Source organism: Miniopterus natalensis, chromosome X (assembly GCF_054644295.1).
Source record: "Miniopterus natalensis isolate mMinNat1 chromosome X, mMinNat1.hap1, whole genome shotgun sequence".
In the NCBI taxonomy this organism is placed as follows: Eukaryota; Metazoa; Chordata; class Mammalia; order Chiroptera; family Miniopteridae; genus Miniopterus; species Miniopterus natalensis.
The window spans coordinates 80,372,806-80,394,849 of NC_142103.1; the positions used below are offsets into that span (position 1 = coordinate 80,372,806).

General features: G+C 39.4%; 1 protein-coding gene across 5 annotated transcripts in view; it reads left to right on the plus strand.

Annotated features, from left to right (window-relative positions):
* The window catches only part of CASK (calcium/calmodulin dependent serine protein kinase), a 372,464-nt gene that overhangs the window by 243,668 nt on the left and 106,752 nt on the right, over positions 1-22,044 (plus strand). For all 5 annotated transcript variants that reach the window (XM_087829368.1, XM_087829364.1, XM_087829366.1 and 2 more), the window contains exon 9: positions 10,657-10,740. In XM_087829368.1, coding sequence (XP_087685494.1) covers positions 10,657-10,740 — 84 coding nt within the window. The remainder of the gene's footprint in view (positions 1-10,656; positions 10,741-22,044) is intronic.

The following is a 22,044-nucleotide window of genomic DNA, read 5'->3' on the forward strand; positions in this document are numbered from 1 at the left end:
CAGGTGGATTGCCTGTTGAGATGCAAGCAGTGGAGGCAAAGAGATCCTATAAAAGCTATGGCTGTCTAGTCAGGGGCCTGGACCAGGGAGTAAAAGTGGGAATGGGAAAGAAATACCCAGACTGAGAGGCTTTAAGGAAGGAAAATTGATGAGGCTCAGTGAGTAATTCGAGGTATTTAGGATTAGGAAGCCCATCGGAGGATTAAACATGTAGAATGGACATGATGTATTTTAAACATTTTATTTTGAAATAATTTTAGACTCACATAGAAGTGGCCAAAATAGTACAAAGTCCCCATGTGCTCTTCATCAAGTATAAAACCATAACACAATGATGAAAACTAGGAAATCGACTTTGGATCACTACTATTTACTAAAGCGCAGGCCTTATTTGAATTTCACCAGTTTTTATATATATTCCCTTGTGTGTGTGTGTATAGTTCTCTGAAATTTTATCACATGTATAAAATTATCCAACCACCAGCATAATCAGAATATAGAACTGCTCTGTAACCCGTCATACTATTCCTTAATAATCATACCCTCTTCCCAACCCTGCCCCTGGTAACTACTGATCCATTGTCCATCACTATAATTTATGTGCTCTTGAGAGGAATAGAATTATACAATATGTAACTGCTTAGGAAAAACTTGCTTCCCTGTGTTTCTCCTTTATTCTTACACTACTACCTCACTCACAACACTTCTGACACCAGATGTGTGGGGGTTTTCCCCACACCAAGCAATTCTCTTGACACCAGCAGAGTGTACTACATTTCAATTAAATTCTGGCACTACCTGGAGCTAATGCAGACCCCACAGGTTAAGGGCTCAGTCTACCAAGAGTGCCCCTCATTCAGATGCGATTTGCAAGTAGGAGGTTCTCAGGTTAGCACACCTTTTACCTTATTTAGCTACAAATTGGAGATTTCCATGATCCCCCTCTCCTTGGATTTGATTATTTGCTAGAACAGCTCACAGAACTCAGAGAAACACTTTATGTTAATTAAACATCACCAGGCATAACACAATTAAAATTTATACTCCATAATCAATAACAGCAATCCACTAAAAGATTCCATTGCTTGTTCTAAAATCGTAATTTTATCCTTTTGTCTAGTTAATTATTTACTACATCCTTGTGTGTTCTGTATTGGTGAACCTGTTTGGGCTCAGTGCAGGGGGAGAAGGTTAAGTCCCTGAAGATAATGAAATCGCTTCCAAGATGTTTAGCAATAGAACCTAGCAGAGATGAAACTTGTAGTCATTTTGACATTGACTGGTGTACATGTACTCCAAAAATATATAATTTTGCTCTCCAGTGGAACTCTTTTACTTTTAGTACTTAATGTAGAAAATAAACTTTGAAGTGTTTGTATTCATTTCTTACGGATTTTCAGATAAGGTGAAGTTTTGGCGGGGCTAACTGTAAAATTCTACGTCTAAGCTCAAAAATAAATTTTGTAAGTACATGATACCAAAACTTTGATTTTAGAAGTCACTCATATGCAAACAAGAATGTCAGTTACAAAATTATAATAATATCATCTTGAACTTAATTTACAAATATTATATCTTACCCAGATCAAGGAAAGTAAGAGCCTCACTTCATTCCATCCTCGTTAATCTTCATCTGGCATAATGCATCGCATTTTCCTCAACTGTGTAATAGATTAGTAATGATGTGTACCTCATTTGTGAGAAATAAGTAATAGAAACACGTAAAGCACTAAAACAGCTTGGCTCATAATAAGCCCTCAGTAAACGCTAGCTATGATGATGACAGTTATGTCCGGTTTGAGCCATGACTTTTGAAATAACTAATGTGATAGCATTGTCTGCTATCTTATATAATTGTTTTAAAGAATAAATGGGATAATGCCTGTGAAAGTCCCAAATTCAGTGCCTGGGACATAGTTAAGTACTAGCAATACTTAATACCTTCCAAATGTTTGTGACCCCCCAAAAAAAAATTTTATTTCCAGCCCAGACTTCTCTCCTGAACTCCAAGCTTATTTGTCCAAGTACCTACTTGAATCTCCACTTGAACTTTATGTGTCTCAAACATAACCTATCCAAAACTGAAGTCTGATGATCTCTTTCTCATCTCACCCTCCCCAAAGTCCATTTCATCTTCAGTCTTTCCCATCTCCGTTGGTGTCAGACTTCCAGTCAGTTCCAGTTGAAAACCTTCATACAGTCCTTAACTCTCTCACACCCCATGTCCAGTCTGTCAGAAAATCCTGTTCTCCTTACCTTCAAAATATAGTGACAAGTAAGAACTTCTGTTTTTAGAAAGACATTGTGAGAGAATGAAAAGACAAGCCACAAATTGGGAGTAAATGTTTGAAAATTATATGAATAGATAAACAAATTATAGTACAATCCTTACAACAGAATACCACTCAACAGTGAAAAGGAATGAACTATTGATACATGCAACAACAGGAATGAAGTTCAGAATCTTTATGCTGAGTGAAAGAAGCTGGACAGTAATGAGTACATACTGCCCTAGCCCATTTGGTTCAGTGGTTAGAGCATCAGCCTGTGGACTGAAGGGTCCGGGATTCGATTCCGGCCAAGGGCACCCACCTCAGTTGCAGGCTTGATCCCAGCCGGGCGGCAACTAATCCCATGTGTCTCACATCAGTGTTTCTCTCTCTCCCTCTCTTTCTCTCTCTCTCTCTCTCTCTCTCTCTCTCTGAAAAGCAGTGGAAAAAATATCCTCAGGTGAGGATTAAAATAATAATAATGAATACATACTATATTTCCACTTGTGCTAATTATTCCTTAGTAAAAGCTTTGGGGGAAACCAAAACAAAATATACCCAGAGTTGACCTCCTTTTCACCCTTTTTATTTTTTCCATCTCATTTCCTCCACTATCATCTCTCCCCTGAATTACTGCAATAGCCTCCCAACTGGTCTCCCTGCTTTTTTAAAAAAACCTTCACTCCTTCCAATCTCATCTCAACACAACAAGCAAAGTGTTCCTTTAACGTTGATAGATCATGTCACTCCAGCTCAAAACCCTCCAGTGGCTCCCTCTCCCTCTCAGAATAAAAGCCAGAGACCCTTTATGACCTACCCAAGCCTTGTCGCCTCTCTGATCTCATCTACTATTTACTCCACACATGGGTCTCCTTGCTAGTTCTCAAAAATTCCAGGTACTCACCCCACTTTGGGCCTCTGCATTGATTGTTCTCTCTACCTAGACCACTCCCTCACCTCTTTTTGATGTCACCTTCTCAATTGGGCCTACTTTGACCACTGTATTGTGTGTGTGTGTGTGTGTGTGTGTGTGTGTGTGTGTGTGTTCAATGAAGCTTTATTTGTGAACACTGAAATTTGAATTACAAATAACATTAACATGTCATGCATGAAGTATTATTTTTATCTTTTTCAGCTCTTTAATAATATAAAAAACACCTCTATCTTGTGGGTCATACGGATACAGGCAGTGGGCCAGATTTGGCAATAGATCATAGTCTGCCCACCTCTATCTTAAATTCTAAACTTTGGCCCAAAAGGTGCTTTTTACTATCCTAAGGAAATTGGGATTAGTGACAAATTTTTTAAATGTGACAAGAGATGATGAGCTAAATTAACAAAAATATTAGTGCTAATGCAAAGCCTTAAAAATCTAATGTGAAATTTTAAAAAAGTAAATATGAAACTGCAGGAGTATCTTTTATAGGACAAAAATGAGATTTATATTTAAATAGCCAACTGCACTTATATTTAACAATATAATTACAAGTATTTGTAAATTTTTTTAAGAGAGTGAGAGAGAGAATTACCAGTATTTTTATTTTTTTAATCCTCACTGGAGGATATTTTTTCCATTGCTTTTCAGAGAGAGTGGAAGAAAGGGAGAGAGAGAGAGAAACATCGATGTGAGAGAGATACATTGATTGGTTGCCTCCCCCATGCACCCCGACTGGGGCTGGCATCAAGCCCACAACCAAAGCACATGCCCTTGGCCGGAATCGAACCTGGGACCCTTCAGTCCAGTGGCCGATGCTCTAACCACTGAGCAAGTAGGTTAGGGCACAAATATTCATAAATTTAAATGACCAATTTTACTACTGACTGCCCACATTAGGAAATATACTACAGTATATTCAGCAAGATTAAAACCTTTTGGAGGCAGACCTCAGGGTGCTTTGAGTTTTTGCCTGATCTGTTTTGGGACCCGGGCCTTAGAAAAGCAGACTTTGTTGTATATCTCAGTCCTGTCCAAATGCATCCAGGCCTGCACTGGAGACTTCAAGCCTGGGGGTTGTTGATAGCCCCAAACAGGGTACTCAGGGCCAGTAACAAACTGCATCTGACATTGGCCTATACCAGAGACCCACCAAAAAGACTAAGAATCCTAGCAGACCTACCTAACATTTAGCCAAAATGGGGAGACCAAAAACAAGCCCCAAATGAAAGAATAAAAGAAGTCTCCAGAAAAAGAGCCAAATGAAACAGAGATAAGCAACCTCTCAGATATAGAGTTTAGAATACTGATTGTAAGGATGCTCAACAGCATGAAAAAAGATTTGGAAACTTTGAAAAATGACCAGTCAGAAATGAAGAGTACATTAGAAGGAACAAACAGCAGATTAGAAGAAGCTGAGGATCGGATCAGTGACTTAAAAGACAGGGTAGAAAAAAATCACTCAATCAGAGACCCAAAAACAAAAAACAATTAAAAAACAGGAGGACAGTCTAAGGGAGGTGTGGGACAGCATAAAATGTAACAATGTTTGTATTATAGGAGTGCCAGAAGAGGTTGAAAGTAAGCAGGGGTTAGAGAACCTGTTTGATGAAATAATGGCAGAAAACTTCCCTAACCCAGTCCAGGAAAAAAGCACACAGGTTCTGGAGGCACAGAGAGTCCCAAGCAAGAAGAATCCAAAGAGGCCCATACCCAGACACATCATAATTAAAATGTCAAAAATCCAAGACAAAGAGAGAATCTTAAAGGAAGCTAGAGAAAAGCAAACTGTTACCTACAAAAGAACTCCCATAAGGCTGTCATCTGACTTCTCATCAGAAACTCTACAGGCCAGAAGGGAATGGCATGAAGTATTCAAGGTAATGCAAAAGAAAGATCTGAAGCAAAGACTACTCTATCCAGCAAGATTATCAATCAAGCTGAATGGTGAAATAAAGAGCTTCCGAGACAAAAAAAGGTTAAAAAGATTTTATCACCACAAAACCAGCATTACAGGAAATGTTAAAGGGACTGCTATAATTAGATGTAGAAATAAAGAGAATGAGAAACAGCTATAAAGAAACAAAATGTCAGTAGATAAATATCTTTCAGTAATAACCTTAAATGTAAATGGATTAAATGCCCCAATAAAGAGATATAGGGTGGCTGAATGGATAAGAAAACATGACCCAACTATATGCTATCTACAAGAGACCCACCTCAGAACAAAAGACTCATACAGGATGAGAGTGAAGGGATGGAAAAAATTTTTCTATGCAAATGGAAATGAAAAAAATACTGGGGTAGCAATACTCGTATCAGACAAAGTAGACTTCAAAATGAAGACCATAATGAGAGACAAGAAAGGTCATTACATAATACTAAAGGGATCAATCCAACAAGAGGATATAACCCTGATAAACATATATGCATCCAATATAGGAGCACCTAAGTTTATCTTTAAAAAAATCTAGAGGACTTTAAGGGAGAGATCGATAGCAATACAGTCATATTCAGGGACTTTAATACCCCACTGACTTGACTGGATAGGTCTTCCAGACAAAAAATCAACAAGGAAACAGCCACCCTAAATGACACACTAGATCAGATGGATTTAATCGACATTTACAGAACATTCTACCCCAAAGCTGCAGAATGTACATTCTTCTCAAGTGCACATGGGACATTCTCAAAGATAGACCACATGTTAGGACACAAAATAAGTCTCTATAAGTTCAAGAAGATTGAAAACATATCAAGCATCTTCTCATATCACGATGGCATGAAACTAGAAATCAACTACAATAAAAACACTAAAAGACATTTAAACACATAGAGACTGAAAAGCATGTTTTTAAACAATGAATGCGTTACCAAAGAGATCAAGAAAGAAATCAAAAACTTCCTGGAAAAAGATGAAAATGAACACACAACAACTCCAAATCTATGGGACACAGTGAAAGCAGTCCTGAGAGGGAAGTTTATAGCACTACAAGTCTACCTCACAAAACAAAACACAGACTTCTAATAGAATCTTTAACCCCACAACTCATAAACTTAGAGAACAAGAAGAAAAGCCTAGAGTAAGTAGAAGGAAAGAAATAATAAAGATTATATCAGAAATAAATGACATAGAGACTTAAAACAATACAAAAGAGCAATGAAACCGAGAGCTGGTTCTTTGAAAAGATAAATAAGATTGATGTACCTTTAGCCAGACTCATCAAGAAACAAAGAGGACCCAAATAAACAAAATCAGAGATGAAAGAGGTGAAATAACAACTGACCCAACAGAAATAAAAAGGATTTTAAGAAAATACTATGAACAACTATATGCCACCAACCTGTACCACCTGGATGAAATGGATGAATTCCTAGAAAAATACAACCTTTCAAAACTCTATCAGGAAGAGTCAGAAAGCTTAAACAGACCAACAACTGCTGATGAAGTTGAAGCAGTAACCCAAGGGCTCCCAAAACACAAAAGTCCTGGACCGGATGGCTTCACAGGATAGTTTTTCCAAACATTCAAAGAAGAATTAACACCTATCCTCCTCAAATTATTTCAAAAATCCAAGAGGAAGGAACACTTCCAAACTCTTTTAACGAGGCCAGCATTAGCCTAATTACAAAACCCGATAAAGATACTACAAAGAAAGGGAATTACAGGCCAATATCCCTGATAAACATAGATGCAAAAATCCTCAACAAAATATTAGCAAATCAGATCCAGCAATATATTAAAAAGATCATACACCATGACCAAGTGAGATTTATTCCAGGGATGCAAGGCTGGTACAAATTTTGCAAATCAAAAAACGTGATACATCACATAAACAGATTGAAAGATAAATATCACATGATCTTATGAATAGATGCAGAAAAAGCATTTGATAAAACCCATCACCCATTTGTGATAAAAACTCTCAGCAAAGTGGGAATAGAGGGATCATACCTCAACATAATAAAGGCCATATATGACAAACCTACAGCCTACATCATACTCAATGGTCAAAAACTAAAACCATTTCCCCTAAGAACAGGAACAAGACAGGGGTGTCCACTTTCACCACTCTTATTCAACATACTACTGGAAGTCCTAGCCACAGCGATTAGACAAGAAGAAAACATAAAAGGTATCCAAATTGGAAAGGGGGAAACAAAACTGTCATTATTTGCAGATGACATGATACTGTACATAGAAAATCCTAAAGACTCCACCAGAAAACTACTAGATTTAATAAATGAATTCCGCAAGGTAACAAGATACAAAATTAACACCCAGAAATCCATGGTATTTTTATACACCAATAATGAACTCTCAGAAAGAGAAACTAAAAGAAAATCCCTTTTACCATTGCCACTAAAAAAATAAGATACCTAGGAATAAACTTAACCAAAGATGTAAATGACCTGTACTCAAAAAACTATAGGACACTGAAAAAAGAAATAGAGGATGATATAAACAAATGGAAAAATATACCATGTTCATGGGTTGGGAGAATTAACATCATTAAAATGTCCGTATTACCCAAAGCAATCTATAAATTCAATGCAGTCCCTGTTAAAATACCAACAGCATATTTCACAGATTTAGAACAAACAGTTCGAAAATTTATATGGAACCAAAAAAGACCCCAAATAGCCTCCGCAATCTTGAGAAAGAAGAACCAAGTTGGAGGGATCACAATACCAGATATCAAGTTATACTACAAAGCCACTGTCATCAAAACTGCCTGGTACTGGCACAAGAATAGACATATAGATTGGTGGAACAGAACCCAGAACCCAGAAATTCACCCATGCCTTTATGGTCAATTAATGTTTGACAAAGGAGGCAAGAACATACAATGGAGTAAAGACAGTCTCTTCAATAAATGGTGAAAAATTGGACAGATACAGGCAAAAAAAAGTGAAACTAGACCACCACCTTACACCATACACAAAACTAAATTCAAAGTGGATAAGACTTAAATGTAAGACATGAAACCATAAAAATCCTAGAGGAAACCATAGGCAGCAACATCTCAGACATCTCTCGTAGCAATATGTTTGCTGATACATCTCCCAGGGCAAGAGAAACTAAGGAGAAAATAAACAAATGGGACTGCATCAAAATAAAAAGCTTCTGCACAGCAAACGAAATCATCAACAAAATGAAAAGGGAGCCCACTGTATGGGAGAACATATTTGCCAACGACACATCTGATAAAGGGTTAATATCCAAAATATATAAGGAACTCATACAACTTAACAAAAGGAAGACTAACAATCCAATTAAAAAACGGGCAAAGGACCTAAATAGACATTTCTCCAAAGAGGACATAGAAATGGCTAAGAGACATATGAAAAAATGCTCAATGTCGCTAATCGTAACAGAGATGCAAATTAAAATCACAATGAGGTATCACTTCACACCGGTCAGAATGGCTACCATCAAAAAGTCAACGAACTACAAGTACTGGCGAGGGTGTGGAGAAAAGGATACCCTGGTACACTGCTGGTGGGAATGCAGACTGGGGCAGCCACTATGGAAAGCAGTATGGAGTTTCCTCAAAAGATTAAAAATTGACCTGCCATTTGACCCAGTGATCCCACTTCTAGGAGTATATCGTAAGGAACCCCAAACACCATTCGCAAAGAACTTATGCACCCCTATGTTCACAGCAGCACAATTTACAGTAGCTAAGATTTGGAAACAGCCCCAAGTGCCCATCAGTAGATGAGTGGATAAAAAAGCTGTGACACATTTACACCATGGAGTACTGTGCAGCTGTGAAGAGGAAGGACCTTTTAGCCTTTGGCACAGCATGGAGGGAACTAGAGAGTATTATGCTAAGTGAAATGAGCCAGTCGGAGAAAGACAAGTACAAATGATCTCGCTTATATGTGGAATATAATAAACAAAATAAACTGATGAACAAAGTGGATCCAGTAACATAGAAGCTAGGAACAGACTGGGGGATCTCAGAGGGAAGGCAGGGAGGGGGGTATGGGTGGGGAGAGATTAATTAAGGAACTTGTATGTTTATGGGCATGGTCCATGGACATTGGTGTGGGGAGGGCCTGGGGGTGAGGTGAATGTGGGGTGGAGGGGATCAGTAGGGTTAAAAGGAGGACATCTGTAATGGTCTCAACAATAAAGATAAAGTAAAAAAAAAAAAAAAGAAGAAAAGATTAAAACCTTTTAACATTATTCATGTGTCTCCCCAATGTTTAGCTTACATCACTTCACTGTAAAAGGAGGTGGCAACACCAAAGTATTACTATCACTTGAAGAAGAAATATATTTATCTTCTTTCTGTGAATGTTGGGAATGTTCAAGTTTTTGTTCCTGTACTTACTGCCTATTTTTTTTTTTTTTATAGTTGAAAGTATTACAGATGTCCCATTTTTTCCCCATTTTAAGTTGCAATATTCCCAATCCCTCTTACTCTACTTTACTTTTTGCTTTATTCCATAGCATTTTTAACATACTCCATAACTTACCTTTTTGGTATTTTTTTATCTTCTCCCACCAGAATATGAGCTACATGAGGGCCTGAATGTTTGTTGGTTTTGTTTACGTGTGTATCCCAGGTACATGGAACAATGTCTGGCACATAGTAGCTCTCAAGAAATCTTTCTGAAATGAATCCTTATAGCATATAAATCTTTAAGATAATTAACAAATTAGTGTAGAACCAAAGAAGAATGACAAGTGCTTTGAAATATACATGAGGAATAGTTGAGACAAGTGGAGGAGACATTATCACAGAGGAGAATAGATTTAGTGGAAGTGTGATCCCTCTCTTAACTACCGAAGGGGTATTATATGCAGGAAGGAGTCTGTTCTGTGATGCCCCAGGAGACAGAGCTAGCCCAAACAAGCCAGATATGGGCCCAGGCTGAGTAAGAACTTTTTCACTTTCTTAAAATTGTAATGGGCTGCCATAAAGTAATGCCGCCCTACTGGACAAGGTCAAAAAGAATGATCATCCATCAGGGATTGAAGGGGATCCCACATGGGGAAATAGTTGAATTAGATGGCCTTGAAGTTTGCTGAGGTTCGAAGATGATGTGATTTTTTTTAATCCAGTTTTCACTAACAACTCAGAATGCCGAATCAGTTGTGGAGTTAATTTTTCAAATGCTCATTTTACCTGACAAGATCATGTCAAAGGTAACTTCATACCTTAATCATCATATGATTAATTATTTTAGCCATATATTTTAAAATTATATCTCATTATTTCTGGCCTTTATTATTGCTGAAAATAAAATATTGTTTTTCTATTAGTTTTGACCTTCATATGCCTCATTTGAGAATGTTTACCAGTATCATGGAACAAAATCTCCAGAATTCAATCTGAGTTTCACATTTGAGAACTTAGACTTTGTTGTTTGTTTTAGGTTAAGCTTCTTCACTTTCTAAAACAGTTAGGGGTATTCATTCTTTTTCTTCTTTTATAGGAGAGAGATCGTTATGCCTACAAGATTCATCTTCCAGAAACAGTAGAGCAGCTGAGGAAATTCAATGCAAGGAGGAAACTAAAGGTAAATGAAATCATCGAAAAGCCAGATACAGTTGATGATAATGTTTTTATTCTGTTTAAGGGCCCATGAATATATCCTAGTGTTGACCATTGTTTTTCAGTAAGATTTTGATTTTTTAAGTATATAAGGTAATACCTAAGTATGAATCTAAACAATAAGTTATAATAGCCCTGGTCAATGTGGCTTAGTGGTGAGAGCATCAGCCAGCACACTGAAGGGTCTCAGGTTCGAATCCCAGTCAAGGGCATGTACGTGGGTTGCAGGTTCAATCCCCCACCCCAGTTGGGGCATGTATGGGAGGCAACCAGTCAATGTGACTCTCTCACATCGATGTTTCTCTCCTTCCTTCCCTCCCTCCCTCCCCCCCCCTCTCTCTCCCCCCTCTGTCTCTCTCCCCCTCCCTCCCTCCTTTCCACTCTCTGAAAAGCAGTGGAAAAAATATCCTAGGGTGAAGATTAACAAAAAATAGTTATAATAAATGGAAGATAAATCATATTTTAAATTTATATTATTTTTAAAGTCCCTAGCAGAGATAAAATTACTTTAAAAACAGTAATTTACTATTATTATTCATTATTGTTGAATATAAATCTAGGCGACGTTTTCTCTAACTAATACTTTGACCCAAAAATGTGAGTTTAGTTCAATGGAAAAAACACCAAATTAGAATTGGAACTAGGATTGACCAACCAACACAAAGCGGTAAAAATCCCCACTACCTTGGTCTACTAGAAAATATTTTTATTACTTTTCTCACCTTTCTTTATTCTTCCTAGGTACCTCTCCACTTTTAACACTTTCCTTAACCTTCACCCCACCTAAAAAACTTGGTAATTACCTCATACAGAAAGCCCATTTGACTATTTTTTTTGAACATTTTATTTATTGGTTGATTTTTAAGTTTATCTTTATTGTTAAAAATATTACAGATGCCCCCTTTTTACCCCCATCAATCCCCTCCACCCCGCATCCATCTCATCCTCAGGCCTTCCCCAGACCAATGTCTGTGTCCATGGGTTATGCTTATAAAAATATGAGTTCTTTGATTAATCTCTCCCCACCCACTCCCCCAACCCCAACTGCCCTCTGAGATCCCTCAGTCTGTTCTGTGCTTCTATGTCTCTGGATCTACTTTGTTCATCAGTTTAGTTTGTTTATTACATTCCATATATAAGTGAGATCATGTGGTACTTGTCTTTCTCTGACTGGCTTATTTCACTTAGCATAATACTTTCTAGTTCGCTCCATGATGTTCCAAAGGATAAAAGATCCTTCTTTTTATAGCTGCATAGTATTCCATGGTGTAAATATATCACAGCTTTTTTATCCACTCATCTACTGATTGGCACTTGGGCTGTGTCCAGATCTTAGCTATTGTAAATTGCACTGCTATGAACATAGGAGTGCATAAATTCTTTGTGATTGGTGTTTCAAGTTTCTTAGGATATATTCCCAGAAGTGGGATCAATGGGTCAGATGGCAGGTCAATTTTTAATTTTTTGAGGAACCTCCATACTGTTTTCCATAGTGGCTGCACCAGTCTGCGTTCCCACCAGCAGTGTACCAGGGTTCCCCTTTCTCCACATCCTCACCAGCACTTGTCACTCGTTGATTTGTTGATGGAGCCATTCTGACAGGTGTGAAGTGATACTTCATTGTGGTTATAATTTGCATCTCTGTTACGATTAGCGACATTGAGCATTTTTTCATATGTCTCTTAGCCATTTGTATGTCCTCTTTGGAAAAGTGTCTATTTAGGTCCTTTGCCCATTTTTTAATTGGATTGTTAGTCTTCCTTTTGTTAAGTTGTATGAGTTCCTTATATATTTTGGATATTAACCCTTTATCGGATGTGTCATTGGCAAATATGTTCTCCTATACAGTGGGCTCCCTTTTCATTTTGTTGATGGTTTCCTTTGCTGTGCAGAAGCTTTTTATTTTGATGCAGTCCCATTTGTTTATTTTCTCCTTAGTTTCGCTTGCCCTAGGAGATGTATCAGCAAACATATTGCTACAAGAGATGTCTGAGATTTTTGCTGACTATGTTTTCCTCTAGGATTTTTATGGTTTCATGTCTTACATTTAAGTCTTTTATCCATTCTGAGTTTACTTTTGGGTATGATGTAAGTTGATGATCTAGTTTCTTTTTTTTTGCATGTACTTGTCCAATTTTCCCAACATCATTTATTGAAGAGACTGTCTTTACTCCATTGTATGTTCTTGCCTCCTTTGTCAAATATTAATTGAGCATAATGGCATGGTTGAATTTCTGGGTTCTCTTTTCTGTTCCACTGATCTATATGTCTGTTCTTGTGCCAGTACCAGGCTGTTTTGATGACAGTGGCTTTGTAGTATAACTTGATATCTGGTATTGTGATCCCTCCAACTTTGTTCATCTTTCTCAAGATTGCCGTGGCTATTTGGGGTCTTTTTTGGTTCCATAAAAATTTTCAAATGTTTGTTCTAGATCTGTGAAATATGCTATTGGTATTTTAATAGGGATTGCATTGAATTTATAGATTGCTTTGGGTAATATGGACATTTTAATGATGTTAATTCTCCCAATCCGTGAACAAGGTACATTTTTCCATTTGTTTATATGTTCCTCTATTTCTTTTTTCAGTGTCCTATAGTTTTTTGAGTACAGGTCATTTACATCTTTGGTAAGTTTATTCCTAGGTATCTTATTTTTTTAGTTGAAGTGGTAAATGGTATTGTATATTTAGTTTCTTTTTCTGAGAGTTCATTATTGGTGTATAAAAATGCCATCAATTTCTGGGTGTTAATTTTGTATCCTGCTCCCTTGCTGAATTCATTTATTAAATCTAGTACTTTTCTGGTTGAGTCCTTAGGATTTTATATGTACAATATCATGTAATCTGCAAATAATGAGAGTTTTACTTCCTCCTTTCCAAATTGGATACCTTTTATGTTTTCTTCTTGTCTAATCGCTGTGGCTAGGACTTCCAGTAGTATGTTGAATAAGAGTGGTGAAAGTGGACACCCCTGTCTTGTTCCTGTTCTTAGGGGAAATGGTTTTCGTTTTTGACCATTGAGTATGATGTTGGCTGTAGGTTTGTCATATATGGCCTTTATTATGGTGACGTATGATCCCTCTATTCCCACTTTGCTGAGAGTTTTTATCACAAATGGGTGTTGGGTTTTATCAAATGCTTTTTCTGCATCTATTGATATGATCATGTGATTTTTGTCTTTCAGTTTATGTGATGTATCACGTTTTTTGATTTGCGAAATTTGTACCAGCCTTGCATCCCTGGAATCAATCCTACTTGGTCATGGTGTATGATCTCCTTAATATATTGCTGGATCCGATTTGCTAATATTTTTTGAGGATTTTAGCCTCTATGTTCATCAGTGATATTAGCCTGTAATTTTCTTTCTTTGTAATATCTTTATCGGGTTTTGTAATTCGGCTAATGCTGGGCTCGTAAAAAAAGTTTGGAAGTATTCCTTCCTCCTGGATTTTTTGAAATTGTTTGAGGAGGGTAGCAGTTAATTCTTCTTTGAATGTTTGGTAAAACTACCCTGGGAAGCCATCTGGGCCCGTGCTTATGTTTTCTGGGAGCCCTTTGATTACTGCTTCAACTTCATCAGCAGTTATCGGCCTATTCAGGTTTTCTGATGCTTCCTGATTGAGTTTTAGAAATTTGTATTTTTCTAGGAATTCATCCATTTCATCCAGGTGGTACAGGTTGGTGGCATATAGTTGTTCATAGTATTTTCTTACAATCCTTTGTATTTCTGCTAGATAAGTTGTTATTTCACCTCTTTCATTTCTAATTTTGTTTATTTAAGTCCACTCTCTTTGTTTCTTGATGAGTCTGGCTAAAGGTTCATCAATCTTACTTATCTTTTCAAAGAACCAACTCTTGGTTTCATTGCTCTTTTGTTTTTTTTTTTTAGTCTCTATGTCATTTATTTCTTCTCTTATCTTTATTATTTCCTTCCTTCTACTTACTCTGGGCTTTTCTTGTTGTTTTCTTTCTAAGTTTTTAAGTTGTAGGGTTAGAGAGTCTCTTAGAAGTTTTTCTTGTTTTTTGAGGTAGGCTTGTAGTGCTATGAACTTCCCTCTCAGGACTGCTTTCATTGTGTCCCATAGATAAGGAGTTGTGTGTTCATTTTTATTTGTTTCCAGGAAGTTTTTTATTTCTTTCTTGATCTCTTTGGTAACCCATTCATTGTTTAAAACATCCTATTTAGTCTCCATGTGTTTGAATGTTTTTTAGTGTTTTTATTGTGGTTGATTTCTAATTTCATGCCATTGTGGTCTGAGAAGCTGCTTGATATGATTTTAATCTTCTTGAGACTTGTTTTGTATTCTAACATGTGGTCTATCTTTGAGAATGTCCCGTGTGCACTTGAGAAGAATGTATATTCTGCAGCTTTGGGGTAGAATGTTCTATAAATGTCGATTAAATCCATCTGATCTAGTGTGTCATTTAGGGTCACTGTTTCCTTGTTGATTTTTTTGTCTGGAAGATCTATCCAATGAAGTCAGTGGGGTGTTAAAGTCCCCTAATATGACTGTATTGCTGTCGATCTCTCCCTTAAACTCCTCTAGATGTTTTTTTGTAACTTTAAGTGTGCCCAGCCGGGCGTGGCTCAGCGGTTGAGCGTCAACCTTGGATCCAGGCCATCAGGGTTCAATTCCCGGTCAGGGAACATTCCCAGTTTGCGGGCTGCAGCCAATCAGTGACTGTCATCATTGATGTTTCTACCTCTCTCTCTCTCTCTCTCTCTCTGTCTCTCCTTTCCTCTCTCTGAAGTCAATAAAGATATATTTTAAAAAATAAATAAATTAAAAATAAAAATAAATTTAGGTGTACCTGCTTGCGAGGTTGTGGACAAAGAGGAACCCTAGTACACTACTGGTGGGAATGCAGACTGCTGCAGCCACTGTGGAAAACAGTATGGAGGTTCCTCAAAGAATTAAAAATGGAGCTGCCTTTTGACCCAGTGATTCCACTCCTAGGAATATATCCCCAGAATCCTGAAACACTAATCAGAAAGAATATATGTACCCCTATGTTCAATAGCTAAGATCTGGAAACAGCCCAAGTGCCCATCAGTAGATGAGTGGATAAAAAGCTGTGGGACATTTACACCATGGAACACTATGCAGCTGTAAAGAAGAAGGATCTCATACCCTTTGGGACAGTATGGATGGACCTGGAGAATATTACGCTAAGTGAAATAAACCAGGCAGAGAAAGACAAACATCACATGATCTTGCTTATATGTGGAATCTAAAGAACTTAATAAACTGATGAACAGAATAGATTCAATGACATGGAAGCATGGATCAGACTGATGAATGTCAGAGGGATGGAGGAGGGCGGGTGGGTGGAGGGGGAGAGAGTAACCAAACAATTTATATGCATATACGCACAACTCAAGGACAAGAACAGTGGTGAGGAGGTGGATGGGACAGGTGGAATGGGTCATTGGGGAGAAAAAGGGATATCTGTAATATTTTAAACAAATATAGGAGAAACAGGATGGCGGCGTAGGTAACAGTTGCACCCGCCACCTTCCGCAACCACATCACAATTACAACTAAAATACAGAACCACCATCACTCAGAACCTCCTGAAATCTGGCTGAACAGAAGCCCTACGACCAGGGAACTGAAGAAGCACCAAGACCGGTAGGAGGAGGGCAGATGCGGGCGGGTCAGGGCTGAATTCCGGAGACGCGGCTGCGGGCCCACACCCTGTGTCTCGGGGTAAACCCGGGCGGACATCTCTGCGAGGGAGGTTTCCCCGAGGAGGGAGGGGTCCCAGCCCCACATCGGGCTCCCAACCCAGGGCTCCAGGCCAGGAAGAGAAGTCCCCACAACTTCAGGCTGTGAAAACCAGCGGGGACTGTCTCTGAGGGTCACGGAGGCTGCAGGAGCCCCAGGCAGCTCCCCTTAAGGGGGCTGCGCACAGACACACTCAGACACGCTCCCTCTGAGCCCAGCGCCGGGCAGCAGCTGGAAAGGACCTGGGACACTGGGGAGGAACTAACCTGCCTGGAATCTGGTCGAGAGGTGGAGGGGCAGCTTCCTTCCAGACAGAAGAGTTGGCAGAGACCATTGCTCCTTTTGCAAGTCCTCCCCACACACAGCCGGCAGGCAGGTGCCGTATTTGAGTCGCCAGCACCTGATTCACACATTTGGCCCCACCTCAGTGATTCCCGGAGGCCCCGCCCCTCCCACCTGCAAGCTCATCCAGGCTATTTCTAGTGGCTTTTCTGTGCAAGTGGCCTCTCGAGCCTTATGCTTAGGGCTTTCCTAAAATCTCTCAAACAAGCAGCAGCGGGCCCCATATGGCTTGATTAGTGGCCCCAGGCCTGGCACTAGTGGCAGCCTGCATTGGTTCATAGCTTGGCCTCTCCTGGACAAAGCCAAGCCCAGCACAAGTAGCAGCCAACTACAGTTTGCTGTGTAGCTCATGCTGGGTGGCCCTGGGCAAGGCACAGGCAGAGGCTGACTTTGCACCTCCCGGGAGGCCCCAGAGACAGTGCACCTAGTGGTCAGATTTGACCACACTAGATTACAGCCCTACCGCATCCACGAGTGTCACTCAAGGGGCGCACTTGGTGAACACCAAAGCTCCACTTAAGTAAATCCTGCTCCGTAGGGGTGTCTCCAGCACAGCAGCTCTTGGGCTGTAGTTGCAGCTGGTCCTCACAACTGATTGGCCTGGGGGTCAATTCCTCCCAGTGTCGCCAACAGCAACCAAGGCTCAGCTACAACAGGACAGTGCACACAGCCCACACAGGGGAGCACCTAGAAGGCCTAGCTCAGTGACTGGGGAGGCTGAGCCACTGGACCCTATAGGACACCTACTACACAAAGCCACTCTACAAATTCCAGGAGACATAGCAGCTCTACCTAATACATAGAAAGAAACACCTGGAAGCAGCCAAAATGTGGAGGGAAAGAAACATGTCACAAAGGAAAGAACAGAAGAAATCTCTAGAAGAGGAACTAAATGAAATAGATCCAAGCAAGCTAACAGATACAGAGTTCAGAATTTTGTTTATAAGGATGTTTCAGCATATTATTAGGGAAATAACTGAGAAAATTGGTAACATAATAAAGTACCAATTTGAAATGAAGGATACATGAACTGAAATGAAGAATAATTTACAGGGAATCAACAGTAGAGTAGAGGACGCTGAGAATCAGATCAGCAATTTGGAACATGAGGAAACAAAAAACACCCAACCAGAAGAGCAAAAAGAAAAAAGAACCCAGAAATATGAAGATAGTATTTGGAGCCTCTGGGACAACTTTAAGACGCCCAACATTCATATTATTGGGATGCCAGAAGGGGACGAAAGAGAGCAAGAAATTGAAAACCTATTTGAAAAAATAATGACAGAAAACTTCCCCTATCTGGGGAAAGAAATAGATTTACAAGTCCAGGAAGCACAGAGGGTCCCAAACAAGAGGAACCCAAAGAGGCCCACAGCAAGACACATCGTCATTAAAATGCCAAAGGTTAAAGACAAAGAGAGAATCTTCAAATCAGCAAGAAAAAAGCAGTTAGTTACCTACAAGGGAGCACCCATATGACTGTCAGCTGATTTCTCAACAGAAACCTTGCAGGCCAGAAGGGAGTGGCAAGAAATATTCAAAGTGATGAAAAACATGGAACTACAACCAAGATTGCTCTACCCAGCAAAGCTATCATTAAGAACTGAAGGTCAGATAAAGAGCTTCTCAGACAAGGAAAAGCTAAAGGAGTTCATCACCACCAGACCAGCACTACAGGAAAAGTTGAAGGGTCTTCTTTAAGGAGAAGCTAATGAATAAAAGAATCTGACAAACTAAATAGATCCAGAGACATTGACATATACAACAGACGATATTTCAGAGGAAAGGGGGAAGGGAGGTGGAGGGTGGGGAGAGATTAACCAAACAAGTTATATGCATATATGCATAACCCATGGACACAGTCAATAATAGGGTGAAAGCCTAGGGAGGGGGTGAGAGCGAAGTGGAGGGTGTCAACTGGGGGGGGAAATGGGACACCTGTAATACTCTCAACAATAAAGATAAAGAAAGGAAAAGTACAAGTAAATAAATAAATAAAATTTTAAAAAATAAAAAATTTAGGTGCTCCTATATTGGGTGCATATATCTTTATCAGTCTTATATCCTCTTCTTGGATTGATCCCTTTAGTATTATGTAATGACCTTTCTTGTCTCTCATTATGGTCTTCATTTTGAAATCTATTTTTTCCGATGTGAGTATTGCTACCCCATTTTTTTTTCTTCCATTTGCATGGAAAATTTTTTTCCATCTCTTCACTCTCATCCTGTGTGAGTCTTTTGTTCTGAGGTGGGTCTCTTGTAGACAGCATATATTTGGGTCATGTATTTTTATCCATTCAGCCACCCTGTATCTTTGCATTGGGGCATTTAATCCATTTACATTTAAGGTTATTATTGAAAGATACTTATCTACTGCCATTTTATTTCTTTATGCCTATGTTTCTCATTCTATTTCTACTTCTAATTAAAGCAGTTCCTTTAACATTTCCTGTAATGTTGGTTTTGTGGTGATAAACTCCTGTAGCGTTTTTCTGTGTGGGAAGCTCTTTATTTCACTATTTATCTTGAATGATAATCTTGCTGGATAGAGTAGTCTTGGTTTCAGATCCTTGTTTTGCATTACCTTGAATACTTCATGCCATTCTCTTCTGGCCTGTAGAGTTTCCGATGAGAAGTCAGCTGACAGCCTTATGGGGCCTCCTTTGTAGGTAGCAGATTGCTTTTCTCTATCTTCCTTTAAGATTCTCTCTTTGTCTTGAATTCTTGCCATTTTCATTATGATGTGTCTGGTCATGGCCCTCTTTGGATTCTTCTTGCTTGGGACTCTCTGTGCCTCCTGAACTTGTGAGACTTTTTCCTTGATCAGGTTTGACAAGTTTTCTGCCATTATTTCTTCAACAGCTTCTCTAACCCTTGCTTACTTTCCTCTGGCACTCCTATAATGCAAATGTTGTTACGTTTCATGTTATCCCACAGCTCCCTTAGACTGTCCTCCTGTTTTTCAATTGTTTTTTCTTTTTGGGTCTCTGATTGAGTGATTTTTTCTACCCTGTCTCCTAATTCACTGATCTGATCCTCAGCTTCCTCTAATCTGCTGTTTATTCCTTCCAATGTATTCTTTATTTCTATGTCATTCTTCATTTCCTTCATAGTTTCCATATCTTTTTTCATGCTGTTGAGCATCCTTACAATCAGCATTCTGAACTCTATATCTGAGAGGTTGCTTATCTCCATTTCATTTAGCTCTTTTTCTGGAGACTTTCATTTGGGGCTTGTTTTTTGGTCTCCCCATGTTGGCTACCTTTTTGGGTTGTTGTTTTTTTCTAAGAATTAGGTAGATCTGCTAAGACTGTCATTCTTTTTGGAGGGTCTCTTGTACAAGCCAATGTCAGATGCAGTTTGTGACTGGCCCTGAGTACCCTGTTTGGGGCTATCAACAACCCCAAGCTTTAGGTCTTCTCTGCTGTGGCTGGGTGCGTTTGGACAGGACCAAGATGCACACCAAAATCTGCTTTTCCAAGGTCCAGGTCCAAAGCAGACCTTTGGACCTGGACCTTGGAAAGACTCAAAGCACTCTGAGGTCTGCCTCTGGCTACAGGCTGATTAATCTGATTCTCTTAATGAGCCTCAGGCTATAGAAGCTCTACAGGGTGGGGCAGCTGGTTGTTATCTGTCTCCTAACCAGCCTCAGGTTGTAGAAATTCCTCTGGGTAGAGGGAAAGGTTTTCTAGCAGGGTAGGGCAATTGCTTCCCCCCTCAGCCAAAAGCTGAAATTGTCCTCCGGAGAAAGATGTCCTCCACAGTCTGGGGGAATGATTCGGCACAGGAATCTACACAGGCATCCTCTGATCTCACTCTCCAGAGCCCACAACCCCAGACTCTCCCCACACAGCTCCAGTCCACTCTGCTTCCCCTCCGCTGGAGCCCGGGGTGACTGGCTGCACACAAAACTTTGTAGGTTGGCTGTTTAAGAGGGTGCCTGCATTTCCAGCCATCTCTCCCTGGAGACTAAAACCCAGCTGCTTTTCACAGCCAGATGTTATGTGGGCACCTTTCTCAGTCCTGGTGCTCTGGGCTGGGAAGCCCAGCCTGAGGTTTAGGCCCCAGAGTCCTCAGTGGGAACCCCCACAGAGATCTCCCTCTGGACCTTCACCCGCTGCCTGTGGGAGCCCAGCCAGCCCTCTCGCGTCCGCACTTCCCAGCAGTCTCTCTGTGGTCTCCACTTTTCCTCCTTGGTTATGAGGGTGCTCTCCAGCTCATCTTGAGTTGGTTTTCAGGATGGTTTTTCTGTGTTTTAGTTGTAAATCCAGACTGGTCCCAGGAGATTGTCAGTGTAACTTCCACTCAGTCTGCCACCATCTTGGATCTCCCCCCCATTTGACTTTAAAGGGTGTTTTTATAGGATGGCATTTCCCCCTCCTCCCAACAGAGGAAACTATTATATTATGATCTTAAAATTAACTTATGTTTACTTGCTATTGATGGTAATAAAAAAATTTAACTCTGTCTTCTAAATAGTAGATTGGATAGTAGTCCTTAGCCATGTGACTCCTGCCAACTATTAAACTTTTTTTGTAAGTATTTTCGGGTATATCTTAAGTTGCAATAATATTAGTATTATTCAAGCCCTCAAATATGTGAATGATTGTATACAACTTGAGATTTATAAGAACCTTTCTTTATATGAATTTTAGGGAAAATATATAGGCCACAATATTCTCTTGTGGAGCTGAACTGTCCAACATAGTAGCCATAAGCCACGTCTAGTGATTTAAATTTAAATTATTTAAAATTAAATTAAAAGGTCAGTTTCTCAGTCACACTAGCACGTTTCAAGTGTTCAGTAACCATCTGTGGCTAATGGGTGCTGTATTGGACAGTGTAAGTACGGACACTTCCATCATTGAAGAGAGTTACCGTGGACAGCACTGCTCTAGCACAAGGGAAATTTTAACTTCTTGTTGCTGATGGTTACTCCCAGTTAAGCCTTTCTCCCAGTTGTTTCTGCAGCAGGGCTTCAGACTGGCTTTTCTCTCTTTGTTTTAGAAGTCCTTGGTAAAAATAATTATTAAGATGGTACACAAAGAAGTTTCCCAAGACTTTAATTTTTTTGCTTTGATATACACCTGAACCAGTATAGCCTGCAAAAGAAAAAAAATCTTATTATCCAAAGTGAATTTTGGTCAGCTGTTTTTGAAGTTAGTTCTCCCCACCCCAAAAAGCATTCATTATACTAT